General features: G+C 36.3%; 1 protein-coding gene and 1 long non-coding RNA gene across 5 annotated transcripts; both read left to right on the top strand.

The window, feature by feature from the left end:
• The first annotated feature begins 3926 nt into the window (after positions 1-3926).
• Positions 3927-4537, top strand: LOC114543505. Its single transcript, XR_003690072.1, has 4 exons — positions 3927-3968; positions 4042-4135; positions 4336-4411; positions 4494-4537. It is a non-coding gene; the product is annotated as an uncharacterized LOC114543505 (long non-coding RNA).
• A 229-nt stretch (positions 4538-4766) lies between these two features.
• Positions 4767-10980, top strand: LOC114543506 (calcium/calmodulin-dependent protein kinase type II delta chain-like). 4 transcript variants are annotated; one of them, XR_003690074.1, is made up of 5 exons: positions 4767-4805; positions 5034-5146; positions 5296-5466; positions 5812-5892; positions 10952-10980. XR_003690074.1 is itself a non-coding variant. In XM_028562459.1 (3 exons), exons 1-3 carry the CDS (start codon positions 5199-5201, stop codon positions 5887-5889), a joined length of 261 nt encoding a protein of 86 aa, XP_028418260.1. In that variant the 5' UTR covers positions 5191-5198; the 3' UTR covers positions 5890-6001. The 4 variants fall into 4 exon arrangements, 1 of the variants encoding a protein (XP_028418260.1); XR_003690075.1 differs by lacking the exon at positions 10952-10980 and having other exon boundaries at positions 5299-5466; positions 5812-6001; XR_003690073.1 differs by lacking the exon at positions 10952-10980 and having other exon boundaries at positions 5812-6001.
• Positions 10981-13620: the final 2640 nt, after the last annotated feature.

The following is a 13620-nucleotide window of genomic DNA, read 5'->3' as shown; positions in this document are numbered from 1 at the left end:
CTTAGGGACTACGCTGCGGTAACTCTGGTTGCTGAGTTGACTGGGTCCGAATCCATGAAATGGTAGATTTGAAATTTTCTCGCCAGAAGTACGGCTGGAATATTAAGTCTTTTAAACTCCAATATATATTTCAAACGATTTTAAATATTTTGTAAGGACTTTTCCCGGAGAATAAAGAAAGACTTATCATTAATGCCATCACAATGCTCATTGCTCACGAAGGTATTGTATATCTTTGCCAATAAATATATTTAGTGTTCACCCCTAAAATATACATATTCTGACTGCTATTACCTTCACAGGTGTTCAATATATACATAAAATAGTTAAAATGTTTCGTCTATTTGCAGGAGACCAAAACAAAATATCAGATAAAGATCTCGAAGCACTGTTTCACGCTTTGAGACATTAGGTTGGATCCAAAGCAGGTTTCACAACGCTCACTAGGTGAGAAACGTTTATCTTTAACCACAACACACGCTGTTTACTCAACCAGCTCACTTTCTCTAGACCGTGTTTCTGTTTTGTTTTTACAGCTTCTATGAGAAGGTTGGTGTGAAAACTGTGAAAGCTTTGAAGAGGAATAATGAAGCCGTGACTCACGCCGCTGTCGACATGCTGTGTGCTCTGATGCAGGTAAAGAGAGGGCTTTCCTTTAAGCGGCCAAAATGGTCAGACCGGTCATATTTAAATTTAAAATAGGTATTTCGTTAAGAATATAGTTGCGAAATTTCCGAGCTAGACAGATGCAAGTAACGATATACTTGAACGCAGAGTTCTTGAAACACTCTAAAATACCAGTAATCTGTCTGTACCGAGATCAACAATAGGACCGGTCTGCCGTTTTTTCCGTATAAAGGAAAGCGCCAACACTTTAACGATGAATTTCCTGGTAATATGTTGCCAAATCTGTCACTGTCATTAGTGTTACCCCTTTAACTTGCAATCCACATAAACTCAGCCAACTTTGAAATCTGAATGTTAACAGGATCCAATTTTATCGAAACCAATTCTGTTTTTTTATACAGCCAACGCACGATAACTATGACATTCGACAAGAACAGATAAACAAAAGCTCTTTGTTATCCTCTGAAAAATTTCTAAGCAGTTTGTTGGAAATTCTCACGATAAATGTGGTAAGATGTGCGGTGTTGGTTGCCTATAATCTATGCTGAACCCTTGCATTTTATTTTTCCATCCCTCTTGTATGTATATAGCTTTGTTTTGGAAGAGAAATTCCCTTGCAAAACCCAGCAAGTGATTCGTAGCAACTGCCTTTCTAATTTGAACTACCTTTCTAACTAAACACAAGAAATAGATTAACCATGAAAACTTTTCTTCTATATTCGTTCTACTGGGGTTTTAGTTATAAGTGGATTGCTTGATTTTCTGACGTTTGCTCTGTGTCCTCCTTACAGGTTTGTTCTAGTTGCTTTGAAATATATTAAAATAATACGGGGGTGAAGTTGGACATTCATGTTAAACTAATAGTAAGGTGTGATTGCTTCCAAATTTTGAATCAACTCATGTAGTCTGTTACAATAAATCGACTATTGCATATTCCTCTTAGTGAGACAACAGATGATGAACAGTTTGGGAAATTACTGGAGAAAGTTGCAGGATGCTACAAAGAAATTTGAGGAGCTTTTTCATTCAACTTGTCTTCTTGGTAGTTTATGGCTCTTTGACTGAGGTTGAGAGTTGATTAAATAGCCTTTCTCTCTTTACCTTTTTGGTGAAGTTTACCACGTCCACTAGCTTGACCCAAGCATAGGAGCAACTCATGAAGTCTGTTTTTGTTTGTCTAGAAATGGGTCATTGCATTTATCGATTGTTCCAGGTAGGTTTACGACAAAACTAAATAATAGCACCAATTTTACCATTTCTTCACTTATGTATGTTTTACTATTGCCCCGCTAATGGTTCTTACCAATCGTGGTTTTGAATTCGTTCCTCAACAATTTCAGCATCCGTCGACAACAATTGTGAAAGGTGCTGGCATGGTTCTGAAGGCGATAATTGAGGTACGTTTTACTCATTTATTCATCCATTGAGAATTTTCTGCCTTTGACGAACGTCATTTATAACGCTCTGCATTTTTTTAGCCGTGATGAATGTACATATTAGTTCCGTTGATATTTAAGAGGTTTTAAAAAGTCTTAATTTTGAGAAGTATTATACACACTTCAAATCAAGCCAGGAACAGATGACGGAAAAATGAGTGAACTATAGATCCTCCGGCAGGAATCGAACCTACGCTTTTGCGATGCCGGTGCAATGCTCTTGTCACTGAGGACGTACAGTTGACTCATTTTTCCATCAACTGTTCCCTGCTTGAATTTGAAGTGCGTATAATACCACTCGAAATTAAGACCCTTTAAAACCTCAAGAATATTCCTGCATCGTGTGAAGTTCCTAAAATCATCTGTTGATATTTAGTTAGAACTTCACTTTAGGAAGCTGATGAAGAAACCGCGGCAAAAATACAAGTTCTGGCGCTTGCCGAGGGCGCTCTACCAAAACGCTTACGCATGGCCATGTTTATGCAAAGCACTTATAGACGTTCGCTATTGAACAGGTGCGAATTAGTGTGATAAATTAACAAATTGTTGCAGAGGTATAGCCTCTATTCCATTCGCAGGACCTGAGTTGTATTTTAGCAACATTCTCAGATTCATCTTAAAACTTGTGATTTTATAATCCTCTATATACTAGCCATCTGTAAATAGTTCAATTGAGACTAACAAGCATACTCCATAAGTAATTTATAATCATTATTGTTGGCATAGCATCATCCAACAGCAATGGCATTACTTGCGAGAATAATGTTCGTATTAAAGTAGTTATAGTTTTTAATGTCTAAAATATACAAGAAAGTTTAAATGCGAGATTTCCTGTTCATAATTTTTGGTTCATAAACAATTATGTAATAAATTTGAATACGATTTTCACAGCCTGCTGGTTTGCTCTATTACCTTGAAAGCCCTGACGAAGTAAGAAATCTTTGAAAACTTTTTTGCGAGGGCCATTATTTACATAAACCCATTCAGGTGATTCTGACTAACCAATCGTATTCATGACTAAGGGATATCAACTGCTTTGGTAACTAAACTCCATCATTCATCCTTAAACTGTGCCAACTGCCCCCTGACGAAATAATTAAATGGTAATTCATTCAGAAGTGTAAAACCTTTTTGTAAAGAAACAATTTTGTTGGAAAGTTTTTATCTTTCCTTCAGCCACCAGAGACTGAAGAAGATCGTTTATCAATTCGTGACAATGTAAAGCTTGCAGAAGTACGTTTTAAATCAACAATCGTGTTCCAAAATTTCATAATGCATGCTTGCATGTACGTATAAGCCTGTTATTTCACGTGCTATACTTGTGTCTTAGAGCTCTGGAAAAACGAGGGGAACGTTGAAGAATCAACTTGAAGGATATCTCTCGCATTGGAGGACAAAAATAGGATTCAAATCCAGGAAAGATGTGAGAATTTAAATCCAGTTTTTTTATTACAAGTAAGTGTTCATATTAAGAAAATGGGAAAATGTTCTAGTCGTTTGAAAGATGAAAAAGCAATGATATTTAAGCGGATCTTTTTTACAGATTCAGTCAAGATCTGACAGCGTACAACCTGATTTGGAATTACAAGGTGAGTCTCGAAGTTAAGGTTAGTTTCCGTTGAAAATATAGGATATGGAAATGTAATGGAGGATTTCCTGTCGCTATGAGTATAACAAGACAAATTCAATAGTCCTGACCTCTTTCTCTAAACTGTTCTCGTAAAAGAGTATGAAACAATTTCTTATGTTTTCAATGTGACAGACGCGAGAGGAACTTCTGGGGCACTCGAATCTGATTTGCACGCATTTGCAATGGAAAAAGATCTGAGTGGAAACTACGTTGTCTTTTGGAATCACCTTTAGTTTGAAGTCCTGTATGAATGTTTAGCTGATGAACTGAAATAGGTTAGTGATAAGCCTAACTGCTCTAGCTTTTTAACAGTTCTTCATAAAGCGTCCCCCCCTTATTCCTCGATAGGAATCAAACTCATTAACGTATCTCTGCTATCAGGTGACTATTATTTGAGAGTCTTGTTGGAACAAAACGACGAGGAGACGCCGATAACAAATGTGTGAGTCCACGACATTTATCTATCAGGGTTTGCAAATATTCAAACTACTTTCCATGTGCTTTTCTGTCTGGCTTCCCCCTATTCTCTATATTGCTGCACAGTTCACGCAATGTTATTTGTCCTGCAGAATGTAGTAGAGAAGTATAGAATCATGGATGAAACCATTCAAGATTCGATCGACTTTTCTATTTTGTTTTCAGGCTCGAGTTGTCTAACGATCTGTATCACTGATTCCTATTGACAACTAAACCAACTATGAAAGCAATGTGCCTTCAGGTGAGGATGTCGTTTAGCGCGAATGTAGCCATGTGTAGCCTTCGAAGAATGAATTAAACAAATTGGAATATTTCATTCACAGGCGATGACTAAAGTTTATGGAAAATATCACGAAGAGATTGGAGCTTTTAATGACACCAAGCTAAGGATCATCTGTTATTGATCCAGTGTTACTGCAGGAGCGTGAACTAAACTAACTTTATTCATACTGTTTCGTATTTTTAGCATTTACATGAAAATGGCATCACTAACAGGGATTGGAAGGTAAGCACGCCCTAATTTATTTATCACTACTGCCTTTATATCCTAAACTTTAACGACCATAATTTAACTTTTTCTTCTCTAGCCAGAAAATGTTTTATTGTGTTCCTCGTATGACGAAACGCTTATAAAGGTTTGTGTCGGTTGTGTATTGAACTTGTGTTTAAATTGCCCTTTAAATTGTCTTTGAAGAAACCATTCGATGTGACCATTGCCAGCAAATCCTGGAAGTCACTATAATCTCAATTCCGAGTTTTGTCCGTGATTTCGTTTTACGAAAGCCGAGCGCATTCTGCAAACGTTTTAGGTTCAGTTATTTCTCATTGTTACAGTTTCTCAATGATAACAATTAATTTTTTAGATCAGAATTCCTATATGGAAACACTCTGTGGTACACCAAGTTACCTCGCTACCAAAATGTTAATCCCGTAGCCTGAAGAACGATCCTACAAGAAATCGTGTGTTATATGTTTGGTATGCCATATACTTCAGTTTACTCAAATTCACGTAGTGAACACGATTTGCAATGAAGCTGGAGGTAGGTTAACCTCATTTCAAAATTGGAGTACGTCAATGAAAAGTTAACGTCTTTTAGACTTTCCGGATCTTCTTTATTTTCAAAGCAGGCAAATAACCCATTGGAGAAACAAGTCAAAGAAGGGTCGTATAAATTTCCGAACAACCTCTGGAAGAATGTTAGCAGTGAAGCTAAGGATCTTATAACAAAACTGCTTACTGTTGGTCACAGAAAATGCATCACGGTTTCAGAAGCTCTGGAACATCCTTGGATGAAGGTGATGATGAAATTACTAACCGCCTTATAACACCCCGCATCTAAGATTTTTCAAAATCGGCTGACCTTTTTCGTCTGAAGTCCCAGCTTTTTCGAATTGTTAGAATTAGTTTGGTTGAAGTTTAGAACGGATACACCTATCCAGCATAAATAAAGTCAGTTTAGTTCAGGTTTCCTCCTGTAGTAACACTGGATCAATACGGGATGACCCCTACTGGACCTCCATGAAGGACAATTTAGAACTGATAGAACTATACGGTATAAATAAAATTAGTTCAGTTAGGAGAGAAAGCTTTTAAAAGTGTTAGATTGATTCACGATTTAACAAGGTTTTTGTCTTTTGTAGGATAAAGAAATGATAGAAAAAGCAGAAAAAATGATAAAACTGACCGTGGATGGAAGATCAATGTCTCCGCCCTTATAAAAGGTATGTTGAAAACTACGATACTTGTCCCGTTCTTCCGTCCAATGACCCTTATTTTCAACTCGCAATTGCAATGAAACATTACATGTTTGCAAGTTACATCGAAATTTAACCAGCTTTCGAAACAATCTCAAGACGCTGTTACACTACGCAACTTTCCTTGCAAATTGCAAAACCATTCTACTCCTGAGGCATCTAAAGTTGTCAAATACGAACATCTATTACGATCGGCTAACGTTTCCTTAGTATTTCGAACACTCTTTACAAATTAACATCCTTCGGAGTTATAATTGCATTGCAAGTTGTAAGGAAAATTGCATATTGTATAGTAGCGCCTTCAGTAAAGTTGAAAACTCACCGTGCATTGAAACATTGCATGTCGGCAAGTTAAAAGGCAGAAAATAACTGTCACCGTACATGGTGAAGACTGGCCGACGGTCACGTTCGCAGACGAGGCTCTGCGAGCAAATAAAATACTCAGTGGAGCCAGCACGACAGTTTAGCAGCATGACTGAAAATGCTTCATGTAAGATCACTAGTTATTCCGATAAATAAAAGAACAGGGGCCGGTTGTTCGAAAGGTGGATAAGTCGCTATCCAACGGATAACTCACTATCCAACGGATAAGTTTTATCCAGCGTGTGATTTGGGTTGCACGAAGCTTGTCTAACTTTAACCAGAGGATAAAAATCGCTATCTACCGGATAAATTTATCCAAGGTCCGGAGGTGGTTTAAATCCACTATCCAGTGGATAAATTCAAAGATACAAGGTAACACTGTAAACATTTATATAAAATAGGACAAAAATGCAATATTCCTCTTACTGTGTTTCAACAAACTAATACACATCATGATTGTATTCACTATATATTAAAAATGTTTTCGAAGTGCAATTTGTCGCAGCAGCGTTTCACGTTGCCTACACATTCCGTTCGACCGGCGATTTTTTGGACATCCTCGCATTTATAACAGGTGGTAAATTTACTATACGCTTCTAATCAGTTTATAAACGCGAATATGCAAAGAAAGATTCAACCTATTCCAAGGAAACTTGCTAATATCTAAGTAATTTCATTCACGAACATTAAAATAGTGTTTCTAAATTTGCTATGGGGCCGAAAGGCAAAGCGTTGCAAGGTCAAGGAATAAAATTGCAATGTGTTTAATTAATAAAATCACTATGATGTGAAGTGCAAAGTTCGAGCAAATCACTTGTTCAAGTCTTTTCCATTCAGTAACTATACTCGAGAATTCGTAATGATTATGAATTCAATGTTGTAAATGCTTAGCAACAGCTGACGTTGTGGTACGAAATTTCAGAAAAATCCTGTTTTCTTCTGGTAAATTTTAACTTATCTATTGGATAGCTATCCACTTCACTATCCACGCTTCCTGCAACGCGTTTTTATCCAATGGATAACTATCAAGATTTATCCGTTGGATAGGACTTATCCGTTGGATAAGTTATCCATCTTTCGAACAACCGGCCCCAGTTCCATACCTATACTTTTGTACGTGTGAAACTTTTCGCTTGATTTTCTTTTAATTGTGAGAATCCGACCGTGCAGCAAACATTGAAATAAAGCGATAACACTAAACTTGATTGTGATAGCCCTGAGTATATACCGCTATAATAGCTTTGTTTCTCATAATGATATGCTGGATTCCTCGTCCAGGTATAACTTCTAAAACACGCCTTATTTTTACTTGTATTCCAATGCACCTAAGTTAGTAAAAAACCTGACAAACCCGCCGGTAGGGTGTAAAGAATTTATTTCTAAATCAAAAACTCGCTCTTACATAAGCCACTTATTGAAAAATTTTCGCTATATATTTCAGTCAGATGGATCTCTCAGTCATTTCTCATTCCTTAGTGAACAAATAGTATTTCAGTGAATTGCTAGAACATACCTATAAAGCTGAAAAACAGCTATAAACTTCAATTCTCAAAGATATGTTGCGTACCATGTCTTTGGATGAATGCGGATGTAAAGCGCGGTTACAGTTGGTGATAGGACATTTTCCACCAGCGAGTCTCTAATGAAATGAATAATTTGTTAAACAATTAATCTTAATCACACATTAAAAGTTATATATGACCGCATGGAAATGATGTGATGCATATAACGTGACAGGGTAATCTGTAGAAGCCTTGCTTATTAATCCAGCTAACCCTGACTAGTATGACATAATAATAAACTGAACATATACCATGTAGCCTGCAATATTTACCTTGCTTGGTATGTCAGTCCATCAAATCCATGTATGGCACAGCGATGGATGGAGGTGTAGTCAGTGATAAGAGAAAGGTAATAATTGTTAGCAACTCCTGGGTTGCCATACTTTATTTGATCTAAAATTGAAACACAAGGAACAAGTAAATTATTATATTATTGTCCAGGGTTGTGAGGCTATCAGCATTGTGATATCCCAGGTTCATGCGTACCGCTACCATGGGACAACATTCCTTAGCGAACAAATAGTATTTCAGTGAATTGCCAGAACATACCTGAAGAACCGCCATAAACTTCAATTCTCAAAGATATTTTGCCGTACCAATTCGACTCTATATGCCATAGAATCTACAATTGAGATTACAAGAACATAACTATCACCACAATTGAAACTATAATTGTATATGAATCACAAGGGCCTATACAGTATAGTAACAGCATGTATTTTTGACTTCTATAACACAAGAATATACAGAACAAAATGCAGGTTGTTTTCTTTCATATTCACATAATACCCCAACCCCTGACAGTTACATATATATTGGTAAATGCAATTACATAATAGGAAAGGGAGAAAAAAATCTATTTTTTATAACACCAGTGAAATATTGTGTACGCATAATACTTAGCGCTATGACCCATGCTGTCATGCTTCCATCACCAGATATCATGAAATCATCTTGGTTTTTTAATGTTGAAATTAATCCGTTTAATTTAAAAAGCACAAAAATACCACCAAAATATAGCTCGAAAATTTCTAATCAAGAAATTAATCAATATTGCTGTTAACCTGACACTGCAGTGCAGCTCTAAAAATCATATCAAATTACACAGGATTACAAAATGGAAATATAACTCGCCTTTGGAATTTCGTTATTTTCTTCGTTATTTTTTATCCTGTCGTCTTTTAACCGTTACATATAAACTGTAAAGGCATTAGTTATCTTTTCTGATAGGATTTAAGTCAGGATGGGCAGAAAAACTCGAAAAATATAGATTTTTTTATTTGTTATTGTGTATAGCGAGGCGTTGCTCAGCCGCATGCACAAGTGGTTGTCGCGTGAGGTTAGAGGTGTCAAAAACGTAATGTTGCCTACCCCGTGGGGGTAAAATAAGCCCAGAAATCGATTTCTGGGTAAAATTGTCCCTAGAGGTCATAATTGTCAAATTTTCGCTAATATGGTGATAATTATATGCACATTTTCGGGTTTCCGTTTGTAAACACATTTGTTGGAAATATCACTACAAATCGCCAAAGCAACTGTATTTCGAGTAAAATATATGAAAATATTGATCCCAATGTAAGCTACAAATATTTGGAGGTTTTTAGGCGAGATTTTTGGAAGGCTTTGCGTATTTTTGCTTCTCTAACATTCAATTTAAAAAGTACAAGTTCTGCAATAAATATCTTGGCTTATAGGAAAGCTTTTGAAATGAACTAAAGTTATACAAATAGGTAAATGTTTTTTCTTTAAGATAATACAATTTCTAGTTGAATTGATAAAACACTTCCAGATAAAACCGAAATTATCTGTGTGCGCCGTTTACGACCGGACAGCAATGAGTTTAGTGGTCTCATATTTATTAAAATGGGTGAAGTATTCGCAGAGTAATCACAAGTTTAAATGAGCTTACCACTTTGAAATATCCTCTGATCGGACGTCTAACTGAGAGGATCCCTTAAACATCGAGAATACTTCATTAACAAGTGCCGCATTCTGTCCTGTTTGAGAAGGTACAAGAACTTCATCTTGGGTATTGGTTACTCTTTGCTCCGTTGGAAGTTCCATTCTTTGTATGAGGACAACACTTGTAGTTGGTGTGATGAAAGGATGCAGATTGTCCGTTGGATGTTGTGCTTTTGTATTTGAGACGGACCACATTAGATATCAGCGCAAAATTGACACATTCATGGGATTCGAACCCATGAACTCCTAAAAAGGAGTATCCGCAAAATGTGTTCTTTGTGTGGCCAGGAAAAAGAGAGAGCTACAGGGCTTCTCCCAAACCGACTGGCAGACAATACGAAACGTAGAGGACAAGACAGTACAACACAACACAACACAAAACACACAACCGACGACACAACATCCAACAACCCACAACCCACTAACTCTGTAGCTGAAACGACAAAAAATATGGTGAGTTGTTCCTAGAAAATGAAGCATCACAATTAGCATGAAGGCAATTGCTGGCTGGGGTTTAACTGACGGCATGGATATGGGGTGGCTTCTTAGGGTTGGATACTGAAACTAAACTACGATCGTCTTTGTCTGAAAAACACAAAAAAAATTATTAGTAGCTCCCTAGAAAACGAAAAGCAAAACACAGTTAGACAAGCAGTGAGCCGTGTTTCCAGATACGGGGACAGAGATTCTTAGCTAACAGCGGGGCCACGGGGTCTACTTCTATTTAAAAAATTAATTATACATACCTTGATCCTACCTAAAGAAAGAACTCACTTACCTGAGAAAAACGGTCGCAGACGGCTCTGTTTTATAGCCTGTAGGCTCTTGCATAATTCAGCAAAATTAAGACAACTTGATTGGTTATTTCTGTACACAGGTCAATTTGTCATTGGTCAATTTTTGTACTCCACGATTGGTTCAATAAAAACCAATCAGATTGGTTAATCTATATTCAAAATTTGATACCGTTTCTTTGATATTTGCAAGGTGATTGCACAACAAATGTTCGATTTCACACGTTTTGGAGCATATTCCAAGCCAATGTATCACAGTATGAGTGTATTTGTTCGATTATTTCTCTCATGAAGTTCACAAGAAATTACAGTTCAATCATTATTAAAAGGCTTTTCCCCTACCAGCTTTAGAACCCCATCGAACAGGAAAGTCGGAATTTAAAAGGCAAGTAAATCTCTCAAACTGTTGTAGCACTTGAATTCTGTGGTACATTTAACTACTGAACCTTTCAGAATATTGTAGAATTGGGCATGGCATGGAATAATAGTAAATATAGCAAACTGACAAATTCGTAAATGTAGTAAATTTCAAGGCTAAATATTGCAAATTCCAGTGGAAATACGGCGTTTTACCGCCATGCATACATAGCTATTCACAGCTACGATATTCACGTGTTGTATATATTCAATATTACACATCAAAGCGGCCTAATTCTTTGGATATTGCCCAAATGCAAACGAAAGCCGGTTGCAGTGGTTTAGCTCACATATTCAGGATTATTTTGATATCTTTAGCGTCAAAATCAAGCCTTTAGAAGATTTTTGCCCATTTTTTATATAAACATACCTGATGATATGAATTATCGCATCACGGGCAATAATATTTCACAAAAATTTCGGGCCAAAAGCCAAAAATCTGACCTAGGTCCGATTCGAGCTTGCCTTAAGCACGTGATTAGCAATGATTATCGCTTAGAACTTATAAAATGATTATTTTGCACATACTACACCAAGAATTACTCAGAATTAAAACAGAATGATAACATGTCAAATTCTAGACATTTTGAAGACAACAGAGACCAAAAAAGCGAAAAAATATGGAATTTCCAAAATATATCTTGCAATGGGTGAGTAATTTCAGATAACAAAGCAAGCTATTATTTTAATTCTTATTTTCACGTATAATACAAATGCAGGTTATAACTATATGCTGGTTGGAATATACTATTCCAAGAATCGTTTTAACCGCTATCGTTTACTGGTATTCCGGGGTCTTTAGCCCAAATACTTGCTGAGATATTTAATGTTTTTCTTCTGTGCGACAATATTGTCAGGAGTAATAGCCTAATAGGGACCAGACGGGAATTAGATATTATAGTACTTGTATATAATAATTGTAGGAAAAAAATATTCCCTGTGATATATCTTCATAGGAAAAAGTATCAAAACGGATTATTTTCAACATTAAAAAACCAAGATTATCTGATGATATCTGGTGATGGCAGGCATGACAGCATGGTTCTTAGTGCCAACTACTTCGCAGGGCCACGTGTTATGCCTACACCATATTTTGCTGTGCAGTTCCATCATTCATTTTACACTGATGCTATATAAAATTTTTTTTTATTCTCCCTTTCCTATTATGTAATTGCAGAACGAATATTCAATATATTAGTGTACCACATAAAAACTCATTATGACAATGGCTATCGGACGTCTATTGCATCGGAGATACGACTTGTGGTAAGCCAAATTCAATGTTATTTCTTGCGATTTTTCTATGATGTCTTACATTGTTTTTTTGTAAAGATTCTTCAATGTTTTCTCAGTCTGCGAGCTGACAACGTCAAGGCCTTGTGCAAGACAAAAGTGGAAAAGTCAAATTCACTTCGCATGTTAATTGTTCTGAGAGGAAAACGTTGGTTAATGATGATAGTGCAAGGCATGTCAGCTATTCTGCTTCCAAAATTCCTTTTCTTGTTAGTGTAATACATTCTCATTTTTTTTAGTTCTGCAGAAGATAAGACAACCGGGATTGTTTCACTGCCTTACAGCGAGGCGATGAATGTTATTCCTGTGTGCTTACAACAGGTAAACTTTTCTATCATAATATATCATCTGGCATTAAGTTTCGATTGAAGTTCAACTTTCTTCATTTTCTAGAAATTGGAATGGGAGGTGTTGGATGTTGTTCTGAGAAACTTTCCGGAGGCACTGCAAGATAAAAACTTGATACATTCTCGAAAGCACTACTTACGTTCAATATGTACAGTGTTATCTAAAATGGTAAGGGATGTAAAGTTGTGCACTTTTCACACTAAAATCATGAACTAAAAATTTTACTTTGCATTCAGGTTTGAAATTATGATTTTCTTCCTGGATTATTTCGTGTTCCTCATGATATGCGCCGACCTCATTTGTACGCTAGAATTTTTCCAGTACGGTTCTTATCATTCAGTTTTTTGCATCTATCAATATCTTACCATAACTATACCAAAACCATACCATACCATAACCATAACCATACCACATCATATCATATAATCATATCATATAATCATATCATATAATCATATCATACCATAACTAACCATAACCAAATCATACCATACGATAACCATATCATACCATACGATAACCATATAATCCCAAAATTATATCACACCATACCATACCATGACCAAATCATACCATACGATAACCATATCATACCATAATTATATCACACCATACCATAGCATAACCAATTTATACCATAATTATATCATACTACTAATGATTTAATTGGATATTTTATTGTAACATGTGCAGGTATTAACAGAGCTGTGTACGTACCACATTTTTATTGGGCAAGATGAACAGGTAAGAACCTGCTTCACTTTATTTTCAGCGGTTGTCTGTTCTCGCTTAAACGTTGTTGTATATTTCGTCTAGTTTTGTCTGATGCGTACTTTGGAGATTGGTTTGGTTGCTCATTCCACGACGTTAAGCGTATCTTGTCTCACCATATGTATGTTAGAAATGTCTTCAGTTATGGCAAGGTATGGCTACTTAAGATTGTCTGGAATTTGAGA

Source organism: Dendronephthya gigantea, unplaced genomic scaffold, assembly GCF_004324835.1.
Source record: "Dendronephthya gigantea isolate DGI-Jeju-01 unplaced genomic scaffold, DenGig_1.0 000469F, whole genome shotgun sequence".
In the NCBI taxonomy this organism is placed as follows: domain Eukaryota; kingdom Metazoa; phylum Cnidaria; class Anthozoa; order Malacalcyonacea; family Nephtheidae; genus Dendronephthya; species Dendronephthya gigantea.
The sequence above is the reverse complement of the archived record's forward strand: the minus strand, read 5'-3'. Positions and strand labels throughout refer to the sequence as shown.

Bases quoted from the DNA above. Each gene is read 5' to 3' on its own strand.
- LOC114543506 (XM_028562459.1), top strand. The intron at 5,467-5,811 runs GTGATGATGAAA...TGTCTTTTGTAG, and splicing joins TGGAACATCCTTGGATGAAG to GATAAAGAAATGATAGAAAA.